The 12,415-nt window shown below is 37.5% G+C and overlaps 2 protein-coding genes across 3 annotated transcripts in view; one reads left to right on the plus strand and one right to left on the minus strand.

Annotated features, from left to right (window-relative positions):
* Positions 1-5,506, plus strand: LOC129755192 (uncharacterized). The gene is made up of 2 exons (XM_055751564.1): positions 1-602; positions 5,134-5,506. Exons 1-2 carry the CDS (start codon positions 277-279, stop codon positions 5,360-5,362), a joined length of 555 nt encoding a protein of 184 aa, XP_055607539.1. The 5' UTR covers positions 1-276; the 3' UTR covers positions 5,363-5,506.
* LOC129755188 (glutamate [NMDA] receptor subunit 1) overlaps positions 5,383-12,415 on the minus strand; it is a 26,157-nt gene continuing 19,124 nt past the window's right edge. Inside the window, exons 9-14 of one of the 2 annotated variants that reach the window (XM_055751558.1) lie at positions 10,947-11,268; positions 10,562-10,884; positions 10,249-10,495; positions 9,910-10,183; positions 9,418-9,844; positions 5,383-5,847 (exon numbers count right to left, since the gene is read on the minus strand). In XM_055751558.1, the coding sequence (XP_055607533.1) occupies positions 5,590-5,847; positions 9,418-9,844; positions 9,910-10,183; positions 10,249-10,495; positions 10,562-10,884; positions 10,947-11,268 (1,851 nt within the window). In that variant the 3' untranslated portion in view covers positions 5,383-5,589. The remainder of the gene's footprint in view (positions 5,848-9,417; positions 9,845-9,909; positions 10,184-10,248; positions 10,496-10,561; positions 10,885-10,946; positions 11,269-12,415) is intronic. The other variant, XM_055751559.1, reaches the window with a different exon arrangement.

Raw genomic sequence — 12,415 nt, forward strand, 5'->3', positions numbered from 1 at the left:
ATTTCCCGGATTCAGCACTTGGTGCCATCTTCTCGCCAGTCGTGGAAGCGTTTCGTTTTTGGGGACAAACAGCCACTTCGCCGAACATTTATCAGCGAATTTTCGCTGCGTCTGACGGTTTTGCTTGCCGTGTTGATCGCGCACGAGGCGACGAGTAGCGCCAAAGGTTCCCCAAGGGAAGGTACGCGCGAGAGGAGCGAGTGGCGTCGAGGGATCGGCGAAAGCAGCGGAAGGCGTTCCCGGTTGCAACCGGGGGAAAACATCTTGGGTCATCGGATGACAAGCGAGGAGGAGCAACTTCTCCGGAGAATCACCAAAGCGGCTGGATTGTCGTTTAGCACGAGGATCTGCGCGTTCAGCGGCCCAAGCCGGAGCGTGCAGGGTCGTCAGCAAAGGCCAGCGAGCCTCGAGAATTGTGGCATGTGGATGCAGCGATATTGGCTAGGTGTGCATCAAGCTATCGCTCGTCGACAATCTGCAGCCGGACAAACAGGCATCATTGACGTGGTTCCGGACAGCCTCCAGATGGCAGGGCACTCGGAGAGGTGCTCCGACAAAAGGTTCCCGGGAGTCGGGTCAGCAGCATGCAGAAAGGAAACAATGTAAGTCGCTCGTCCTTTGATTATCTTTTGGGGGAAATATAATGGGTTTTTCCGAATTTAGCAACACATTAATGTTGCCATAATGTTATGTTTGCGTTTATATTATTTGTGGCAACAAAGCCATTTATTATCCCGTCACAGCACATTTGTCGTGTTTTATTCAAAGTTTTGTCATTTGTCATTATTTTGTTTGTCATATTTTTGTCATAGTTCTTTCAAATTTTTGTCATTTGTCAAATTTTAGTAATAGTTATTTATATTTTTGCCACAGTTTTGTTATATTTTTTGTCATTATTTCTTTATTTTTTAACACTTGTCATTTTTTTGTTAATTTTTTTCAGTGCTTTTCTGTAGTTTTCTCAAAATTTTTGTTAAATTTTTGTCAATCATTTTTCATCTTCTTTTTGAGCCCTTTTACTAATTACCTATATTGTGGATGGTTCATGCGATTTTCAGTTATTTACTGCCCTTTGAATTAAGCGGAACCGCCATCTTTGATTTCAATATGGCGTCTAACAGCCAAATTCGACTTCTACTTATTGAGCCCTTTCATCCAATACCCAGATTGTGGGAGTTTCGTGTGCTTTTCAGTCACTTCCAGCATTTTAAAGTTGAATGGAAGGGGACATATTGGATTTCAAGATGGCGTCGGACAACGAATTCCAACTTATATCCGTTCAGCCCCTTCACCCTATATACACATACTGTGGCACCGGTCGTTTATTGCCAGTTAGATTTTGTTTCAATTGAAAAATACTGACACGGCGTTATTTGTGAAAATCCACGGCTAAAAACCGTGCATTTTCCATAACCAACACAGAAACGGCAATGATAATTAAATAAATAAACTTTTGAAAAAGATTTTTCGATAATTATCATTTGCGATAAAAAATATCCCAGAGAATATTTTCAGTGTATGTCCGGATGAACTTTATGAACTCGCGCGATCGAGCCGGCTCTTCGCGAGAAAATTCGCTTGCACTGTGGCCGGTCGATGTTTTTTTCAACGTGTTTCAATGAGAAGCGGTTTTTCGCGCGAATTAGAAATTCGCTTCGCACTTCGCTTCGCGCTCACTGTGAATTCGACCTTAAGCTCTAAAACGTCCGTAGACAGCATAAAAAACGTTTGTTAACCGAAACACCGTTAAGCATAAAAACACGTAAACATAAAAATACTGTTTTATGTTTTTGTCTCGCTTTTTCAACGTTTGAAATGTTTTTAGGAAAATACTTAACGCTCTATAGTGACATCCATTGGCGTTTATTATAAGCAAACGGATGAAAACGTGGCTCGGTTTGTTGTCTGAATACTGTATTTGAATGAATTTGTATGAAAATTGAAATTTAAAAAGCGTAACTAGGGCGTGATTTTTCTCACAAAAGGACCTCAAATTTTTCCTTAAATTACTTCTTCATCATCCCAGATCGAACAAATTCAGTTCCGTTCACGCTAGGAAAAAGCGTTCTGTCAGTGTTTTTTTATGTAGCCGAACTGCTCGAATCAAGCTGATGGAGCTGCCGAGCTGGAGGAAAACGCTTGAATATACTGTAAATAGTGACATCTATTGGCGTTTAATCTAAGCGTCACTAAGCAAGCGTCTTCTTCTGCTTCTTCTCCTCTTAATGGCGAGCTTGTTCAGCTAAACTGCCAAACTAAGCAAGCGTCACTACACCAAACTCCCAGCATAGTGGGCTTTGTGGGAAAGGTCAAAACGACGAAATAAAAAAAAAGTCTTGTTTAAAATTTCATTTTCATCATTTGCATATGCATATGCAATTTTATGATATCTCGTGTTAGAGTTTTCGTTTATTAGCAGTGGCAACCTAGCTATCCACGGGTTTTTGCCTTAATTGCTGTAATTGTGTTCGTGAAGAAAACGAAAACGGCATAAGTAAGTGAATAGAAAATAATGATGCTCGAGTAGCCGCACTTGCACTCGCGTTCGCGTTTGCAACTGGAAACAAAGAAAAGTGGCATCTATTGTCGTTTTTTTGAATCATCAAATAAGAAAACGAATAAAGAGAAATAAGAGAACTCTTGCAGTTTAATTTCACATTGGCGATATGAGGCTCCGTCCCTCAGGCCAATTTTAAACCCAAAATACAACAACAACAATTGCAGTTTAATGTGAACGGTTGAAAGAGCTTCCGTCCCTAAACCTAGAAGAAAGCATAAAAACGTCCTTTAACCGAGACCCCGTTAATCCGTAAAAATAAAAATACTATTTATGTCATTTTTTTAAATTTTTTTAATTAAATTTTCGAATGATGGCGTGATTTTTCTCACGATTTTGTTTTTAAAGTATAGTGACATCTGGCGACATCCGTTCAACAAATAAATTCAATTAGTGGTATGAATAAAGTTTAGCAATTGCTTCGGTAGCTTTTACTTAGCTCGAAATCAATCAAAGCAAAAGTCCAAAGCATTTGCTTAGTTTGGTATGAATAAACATTTGCTTAGCGGATGTGTACTAAAGTCTTAGAACATAGCTTTTGCTTCGAAAAATAGAGCTATCCAACCAGCAGAATCCGAAGTTTTCTAAAGTAAAATGAAAGAAGACGATCAGAAAATTGAAAAGTACGGCGAAAGTATCCTTGAAGTCGACGAAGCGGGTGGTGCGTGTAAGAACGACCGGATTTTTTTGTTAATGCGTGCTCGTATGTTGATGTTTAAAGAAAAATGAACTCATTTTCGAATATTGTCAAACAAAAAATGGCATAACTTTAATATTTATCATAAGCTCTCCCACATGTATTCGGATCGGGATAATCAAACAAAAAATGGCCCAAACTTTAATATTTATCATAAGCTCTCCCACATGTATTCGGATCGGGATAATCCGATGTATAAAAAAAATAGGCAATAGGCGCGCATTTTAATTTAGATTTTTTTTTTAAATCTTAGGATTATAAAAAATTATATAAAAATGAGAGATCTGTATAATGTTTTAAATTATTACAATTTATTTCTTACTTTGAGCCAATTGGGACTTCTTCCACTATAGCCGGATTTTTTTTAATTTGAAATATTTACTAATTGATTTGTTTATTGTCATCTTAGACGAATGATTTTATACAACGACAGGAATATGGGATGGTTGGGTTATCACTCGACTTTTCTTTATCCATGTTAAAAATACCTCTTGGAATTGTTTTGAAGTGAAATATTGCTAATTTGATAGGTTCATGACGTTATTAAAGAATTTTTTATTGGAAAAGTCTGCTACCGAGCATGCTTAGAAAATAAAGCAATTGCTATGAGATTTGTCGAGCAATTGCTTCAGATTTGAGCTTTATTCATACCAAACTAGCTTGTTCTAAAAGTAAAAGCTCCTGACTGAGAAAACAGCTGTCAAAAAAAACTTTATTCATAACAACCGAAGCAATTGCTTTAAGCGACTGCTCGACTGCTCGATTCAGTTTAGCAAAAGCAAATACTAAGTTTTTTTCATACCACCCAATGCAACGCTACGAAAAATCGAAATCGAGTAGATCGGTGTCCGGCTGCTCGAATCGAGCTACTGGAAAATGCTTGGCTGTAGCCAGTAGTGACATCTATTGCGTTACTAACGAATAAAAATGCCCAAAACTCCCGGCATAGCACAGCGGGCTTTGTGGCCTTCAAATTTCAATTTTTATCATTTGCAGGGAATCACGATGTGTAATCACGTGAGCTTTCACGTCGTATGAAACAAAAAAAAAAATACAAAAATAGACATAAATTGTTTTCTATTTTGAATATTTGTAGCCTGGACAACATATTCTATATTTAAAATACAAATTTTAAAGTTGTCAAGATGTGTTGATAACATTTGCAGCAGTTTTCTGTGAATTCTTAAGATGTTTCATACGACGCTCGCGCGAGTTATGATCATTAAAATGAGTATGAAATTTGGGCAAATCGAAACCGATTGTATTTTTTGGTTATTTTTCCAGCCAGTTACGTAAGAACAAGCATCACAAGTTATAAGTTCATCTATGTGTTTCAAAATTATGAGCATATGGAAAAGAGTGACGTTGGCGTTCAATATATGCGCCAATTAAGCACACATGCGTAATAATATTTCTCTATAGTAGGACATTTCACTAATCGACCTTTGAAAAAAACAAGTTTGATTTTTGAACCATGTCATGTTCTTAATGACATCTTGTCGCTAATAATTAGTATCTCTTAATGGTTCATGCCGTCCTCATCATAGTGACATTTTGACGATTTTGATAAATTTTCATTCTAATCGAGCATTATAATGGTATAATGGTATAATTGGTATACCAAACGCGCTCGAGAAAGACATTTCCAATAAATATTACTGGATGTTGGAAGTTTTATTAAAATTGTTACATGTGACAGAAGCGAAAATTTACTTCATTGATTAGTTTCAAAACGCCTATTGAATTTTCATTACATATTTAGTAATAATTTTATAATTTATTATAATTTATTTGAGACCTTTTAACCACCCGGGTTATTCGGGTATTTAGTAATAATGATATTAGAAATTTTAATGTAGAGTTTGTTTTACCATTTCAGGTTCTCTAACGGAAAATCGTACACTACAGGGACAAAAATATTGCTACTGCTCAATTCAGTGACCCAAAAATCAGATTTCAGAAAAACGGTTGGCGACACAAATAATACGAAAACTTATTGTGGTCGGTTTTCGAAATGTGACATGATACCACATTTGAAAAATAGGAATGGCGATTTTTTGTATTGGTACATTTTCAAATATTGTGAATGTAAATTTCATTTAGAGTAGAAATGGAACTAAGAAATAGATTGAAGTATAAAGACATTTGGATATATTTTTATTTTTATAGGCATTTTTAACTTCTGAATAACGAATAACATATACGCATACATCCTTTGACAATAGCTTCGTACTTTAACTTTATTTGGACATATGGAGAATAATTTGGCTGACACGCACATTTTATCGTATTCTTCAATTGTGTGTAATAATGCTCTTGTATTTATTTAAAACAATTAAACCACCAGATGCGACACATCTGTAGCATAGGTAGGCATATATCTTGGTGGTGGTTTGTAAACTTGATCATTGTTTCTCCGATTTCGTGTAATTTCATGATCTCCTGGCCATGCTCGTTCCGGAGTCCGTGGTAAAGGACTTAGCTTAGGATATCGATTCTTATCTACGGCTTGGCTGATTGATTTCGATACAGTATTGAGGCCGATATTGTATTGCCTTTGCATAGCCAAAGATGCTCGAAGAGTTTTGCGTTTCTGAAATAAAGAATAATTACCGAATTAATAATTATTCGGTATATTATAATTTATTTAATTAAGCCAGATATTTTTTGGCATTGAAATAGCTGTGGGAACCTGACGCTGAAAAGGAAATATAGGTGGAAAGATCAGAGGAAAATTAAAGTTTAGAGTATGCAGCATAGAGTAGTGAACGATCTTGATACGTTAGTTTTTTTTTTTTTTTTTTTTTTTATGGCGTTTAAATAGCTCGGGGAGCTGACGCTGGAAATGAAAATTAGAATAGTTTGGAGAAGAAAATTTAAAGTTTAGAGAAGGCAGCGTAGAATAGTAAGCGATCTTGAGACGTTGGTTAAACCATCAAGCACTTCATTATATCCATGGAATATGGATAAAATGCAGTTCAAGATAATAAACCAACCCCTCCCGATACCAGTTGGAGGAAGGACATGGGCGGGTTCGAGACTGGCCTCTACATACTCCCCACGCATCTAACTACATTTAATTTTTGTGTTATTAAAGGAATCATTTTAACTTATCTTATATGTTTTTCCTTCCTTCGTCGTCGTCTGTTGAACGTCTGCTTCGTGTCTCCGCCCCAATTCCACTGGTATGTGTGATGGGTTTCGTGATAGTTGTCTCGGGGTCCAGTCATCATATGACTCCGAATCGTATGCGCAGGGGTATATGAAAATAAAAGAAAGAGAAAAGGAGAGGAAAGAGAAATATAAAGGAAGGAATTAGTTCTTGCATGAAGTAATTGAAGTGTTATTTGCTGTTTTTCCCTAATTTTTTGCCTTTCATTTTCTAAATTTTGAAATTTTTGTTTTTCTTTTTAGAGTTTTTCCATTTCATTGCTAATCATACTATTTTACCAAAATATGGATGTGAGAGTTTGTTTTGCTTTTTGGAGCAAGCCTATTTCAAACTAATAAAAATTCTAGCTTAAATTAATAGTAGAAGTAAGCTACCTTATTCCTATCACAACATCACAAAATCATGAAAACTTACCAGAATATGGATATAAGAGCACATCTTACCGTTTGAGCAACGCCCTACCCTACCTACCTCACATAGTTGAATGTTAAAATCCATCATAATTTAAAAAAAAAATCTACATAGGGGTTCTATTAAAATATACCGCATGCCTATTGTAAAATGCCCGAAATCAGTAATTAGGACTACCTACTCATTGTTATTCTTCAAAACCGTACATTCTAATATATACTTCCATAGATGAATTTCAAACTAAACCGAAAAACGTACAGATTTGCTAAAAATGGATAATTAAATAAAAAGCAAAAAAAAAAAAACGTCTTACCAAATGAAATATAACATTTTCCAACAACAGCATTCCCATCCAATGAGCCTCTAGTTCTTGTAAAATGCTTGATTTAAGAATAAGCCAACGAAATTCATAAACCGCAAATACACATTTACTAGAGCATTGGGGAGGCGAATACCATAACCTTTACCTAACATCGTAATACTTTTCACACGTTTTCTCTATTTTTAATTCTACAAGACTAAACCATCTAACTACCTAGCCAAACGAATTATGCCCTATTGAAAGTATCAACTTTTATTATGGTAAATTGTGATACTTTCACTACCAAATGTTGCGATTGTTCTGCGGAAGGGAGGGCAAGTGTTTCAACTCCCATTCATCTTATCAACATGGATCATGAAAAAAAAAATAGACATCTTTGAACCTACTGCTGAATTTAAACTAAATAAAGATGTCCAGCTCCTCTTCTAATTTAGGCCATATTATGACACCATGTTTAACAAGATTGTGTGTAACGACACTGTCAGGAAAATGATGGGTTGATCCATCATTTTCACAAACATACACACCGCAGCCGTTAACCCATTGCAACTTAGGGTACGGGATCTTGATACGTTAGTTAGACCATTAAATCCACTTTGGATGAATATGAACAGAAGCAGTACCAGAAAATGAACTAAACCCTCAAGATACCAGTTGGAGGAAATACGTTGGCGGGTTGAGACAGGTCGCTCACATACTTCCAACGAAACTAACTACAGTTTTGAATGGAATTTAAAATATTAAAAATAAAATGGACAGCTCTCTCCATGTGATAGAACTCCATCTTCCAGCTGTTAATTAAATCCTTTGGCTGACAACCACATCATGCGAAACTGTCGTCTGGGTCTAATGTTGTTAGGAGATGGTTTGAAAATAGTTCGAGTTTTCCAAACTGCTCATTGGTCATCATCAGTCCAAAGTTGTAGGTAACATAAAAAGAAATACAAAAAAACAAATACAGAAAAATAGGATATTAGTTCATATCATCCTATTTTCCAAAAGCCTAGCTCGAACTAATAATAAATTAGGCTTCGCCAACTTATCAACAGAACAGGAAATGCACAATGCTGTTCTTCTAAATCCTCATCACTAATAACCTAACATAGCAATACTTCTAACATCTTGTTATCTATTTAATTCTATAAAACATGAATCAACTAACTAGCTGAATAGCCAAATTGATTATGTTCTATTGAAAAGTATCACGGCTTATTGTGATATTTTCACCACTTTTCACTACCACAAATTTCCCCAAAATTTCCCATTGTTTGCGGAAGGGAGGGCAAGTGTTCCAACTCCAATTCATCTTATCAACATGGATCATGAAAAATTGGGACACCACACCACTGAACCTGAATTTAATCAAAATAAAGGTGTTCACCACGCCTTCTAATTTGAATCATATTATGAATCCATGTGTGCAACGACCCTCTCAGGACAATGATACCTAGTTATAACCATCATTATCGCAAGCACACCGCCGCCGTTACCCATGGGAACCCAGGGTACGGCGGTTACGTGACGCCGAGCAGTACAGTTCTATTTTCTTATATTCAATAAGTTGCACAAAGTGGATTTTTCAACACGAGTCGTAAATTTATCCAACGAGACTTACCGTCGGCTTGCATAAATCATTTCTATTAAACATTATCGATCGATAGATAAAAGTAGAGAACGGATATCTGAATAATCAAATATGGCGAATTCATTTTCTCAAATACAAGGATGTCTCCTAGTTTTCCAGAAAGCCACGTCTATGCTCAGCTTTGAACCAACCCAATTTGACGCAGTTCTTAACAGCTTGATAGTTGAACACGAGCGGGGTTGTCAGGGGTTTCAGTGGTTTGGCTTACATAAATTAGAGTAGACCCAAGAATAGACAGGTATACAGTTGCTCTGAGATCAAGTTTACCAGTGGAGTAGAACCAGAATTGAATGGCGGTTGGTAATGTAAAATGGCGATGGAAGCGAAAAGTTATTCTTTTTATCCTAAAACCCTTAAGGTCTGTAGAAATTTGGGTGAAATTTTAGCTGCGCTCATGAAAACCATCACCCAAACTCGGCAGCAGTGCATCCATCGCAACACGTTTTTCCAATACCGTTGGACTTGATCTTATAAGAGATTATAAAACCTATCGTGTCATAGCAATCACTTGATCGACTGAACAAAAGAGTTAGCTGATCAAACACGTTTTCCGCGGATCAGTTACTAATACAAACTAATACAAAGTTTTCAAAAATGTTTCAATTTTTCTTACCTCTATGGTTCCTCTCCATTTATCAGCTGCGTTTCTGGCAATATCCATTTTCTTTTGTTTTTTTATTTGATGTTTTTTGTAAATAACCTCTATTATGATCAACCCCACGCCACCAATTATTCCAACTCCAACAAGTATAAACACTCCTGCCATATTTTTTAAGCCTAAAGTGTTAGGTGTTTTCTCAAATTGTTCACACTGTTGAATGCTTCCATGAAAAATCCATTCCTTGTCTAGAGATTCCATGAAGCCACTCTCGTGGAAATCCAATATTGCCAGTGTGACGGCGTCTGTCCATGGGGAACCTTTTTGAAGGCCAACTCCATAACCACTTCTACCGAACAATTCTCCTGCGGTGACAAGTTCGCAATCTTTTGCTGCTTCATATTCCAAACGAGAAGAATCCCAGATAAAGGCCATCAATTTACTAAAAACAATACATATGAGTAAAATCTTTTGCCTACCAGTTTAAGCTTTACTAATCTATCTAACCCATCTTTTACATCCTGGATAGCTCGTTCTGCTGTGTCGTAATTGTTAGCTTCCATAGTACGATACATGTTCGATAGTTCAACTTGCCTGCGGAAGTACATGTCTACTGCCGAACCTTTGACAGTTGCGCAAGTCAAATTCTCCATCGTGTTACGCAATCGAGCGTCGTTTATACCAGAGAGCTTCGTTTTTGGCCTTTCTAACACTAAAAATGCGGCCAAATTAGCGGTATACGAAGCTACGATGATCATTGCGAAACCAGCCCAGACCATGCCTGAAAAACAAATAACATTTTATTTAAGATTTGTATCAAGTTGATACATATGAATAACTTCATACCTAGAACCCTAGCCGAAAATGACCTTGGAGTTCCTTCTCCTATGCCGCTATTCAGAAGAACTCCCCAAGCAAACCATATAGCAGAGCTTAAATTCAAAGCATCTTCTTCAGTTCCATCATTTGTAGTCAATTTAAACCTGCCAAATGGCGAAAATCTATCTAGCAGATAGAGTACTAACGCGACAACATGTACAGATACCATCACTAAAATCCAAAGTGTATTGCTAAATGGTTGCAAGAAAGATACCTGTAACAATCGAGTTAAGTGTTAGTGGGGATGAACACAACAAGAGATAATGCGAATCGAACAAACCAAAGTACTTGATCTTGACGGTTTTTTCTCCAATATAGTGATGCCTTGATACTTGAATGGTTTTGAAAATTCTATAAATTCGGCACGCTCGGGATTTATAGTTAACGGAGCCATTATAAGATCGGCTCTTTCTGAAACCAATTCCCCAATCAGGCCATTCCATTCCTTCTTGACTCCTGTTCCAATTCCTGTGGTAAGGTTTTTCAATTGGTAATGCCCGAATTGACCATCTGGCGATAACGCAAGGTTGAAGGTAAAATTGATTCTTTGTGCTAGCGCTTTCAATAAATCTATGCAGTATCCTTTGCAACAAAAGTCCTTCTCTGTAAAAGTGCGATATTTAAGAATTAGAAGGTACATACAAATAAAAACCTTATTATCAGACCTGATCCATCAGTCGAGTTGAAATGGGGACATACTATCTCGTCGTCATCGCAGTCAATTTCATCATCCATAAGTTCCCGGACATATACGAATGGTTTTTCCTCAATAGTCAAAACTTTGAGGTGTGTTGGAATCATTATTCCTTCAGGTTTTTTTTCAGTGTTTCCTGGCCATATGAGTGCAGTATCATTAATTTTTAGTTTCATTCGACCTTTCTCGGCATCATAGAAGAAACTACCAACTTTTGTGTATTGGGATGAAGATTGCACGTTGATGACGTCATATTCTGCATACATTCGATCACCGTTATTGTCGAAGGCCACCTGAAAAGTACATAGCTTTGAAGTGAAAGGTGCAAAATTACAACGTTTCCTTAATCCAATATGTAAAGATAAATTGGTATCGAAAGGTTTTGCCTAGTAATACGGTCAGGATCGTCATAACTTTGCATTTGAATTGTGGTCAGTTTTTTCGGCTTGTAGTATGTGAATTGCACATAAACGCCATAGTTGGTTGGTTATCTTTCGACTACAGTAGACATAAGATAACAAAACGGAAGTTCAAACAAAATAGTAGGATGCGTTGCCGATTTGCAGGAGAAAGAGCCGTTGTACCTACAGTCAACTGAACAGCGTGGTTGAGAAAATTCCAAAAGGGTGACATTCAAATCCACTTAGGCGATTTCAAAGCAAAAATTGGTTCTGAATCTCTGACAATCGGGACCTAAGCGTATCATGATTCGCCATACTCTAGGACAGAAAAGCGAAAACGTAGAGCTGTTTGTAAAATTTTGTGGCAATAACGACACGGTGTTTGGTGGATCGCTCTTGCCCCATCGACCATCACTTGGGTATCCCGAGATGGCCGAATCAAATTGATCACATCTCTATCATCCGAAAATGGAGAAGGAGCCTTTTTGATGTCCGCATCAAACGAAGCGCAGACATTGCATCTGACCTTGGCGAGATACGACTGTAAGTTGCGCGTGTCCAACGGCGCGAGGAGAAAGTCGGGTGTCGAAACGACGTCCGCCGGTTGGAGATTCCAGAGGTGAAAAGGGTATACGTTGAACAGCGTGATTAATGAGCCTCGGAATTGCCGACAGACGGAACAGTCGAAGAACAGTGTTGTGGTGTCAAGAATGCCTTTTTATCACGACGAGCCAGAGTAGTCTCGGGTAAAGTTTGTGGTAGAAGAGATGAACAGATGTCGGACGAAACCTGGAGGTTGGTCGATGATCGGAGAAAGGTGAAAGTCGGAATTGAGCAGGCATGTACCGGGTGCCGCCCGCTTACGATTTGTGGAGCTGGAAAGGGAAGTTAAATGAGCTTGTAGATGAGACAAGAGAGCCTGGACAAACTAGCGAAGAGGGAGAAAGTGTCGCCGCACTCAGGGGTAAATACACCTAAAAAGCGATAAAAATTACTTGCGGACAAACGGTAAACGGTAGACATTTGATGTCTTCACAAC

Source organism: Uranotaenia lowii, chromosome 3, assembly GCF_029784155.1.
Source record: "Uranotaenia lowii strain MFRU-FL chromosome 3, ASM2978415v1, whole genome shotgun sequence".
NCBI classification, from domain to species: Eukaryota; Metazoa; Arthropoda; class Insecta; order Diptera; family Culicidae; genus Uranotaenia; species Uranotaenia lowii.

Bases quoted from the DNA above. Each gene is read 5' to 3' on its own strand.
- LOC129755192 (XM_055751564.1), top strand. From the start codon at position 277: ATGACAAGCGAGGAGGAGCAACTTCTCCGGAGAATCACCAAAGCGGCT. The intron at 603-5,133 runs GTAAGTCGCTCG...TTACCATTTCAG, and splicing joins GCATGCAGAAAGGAAACAAT to GTTCTCTAACGGAAAATCGT.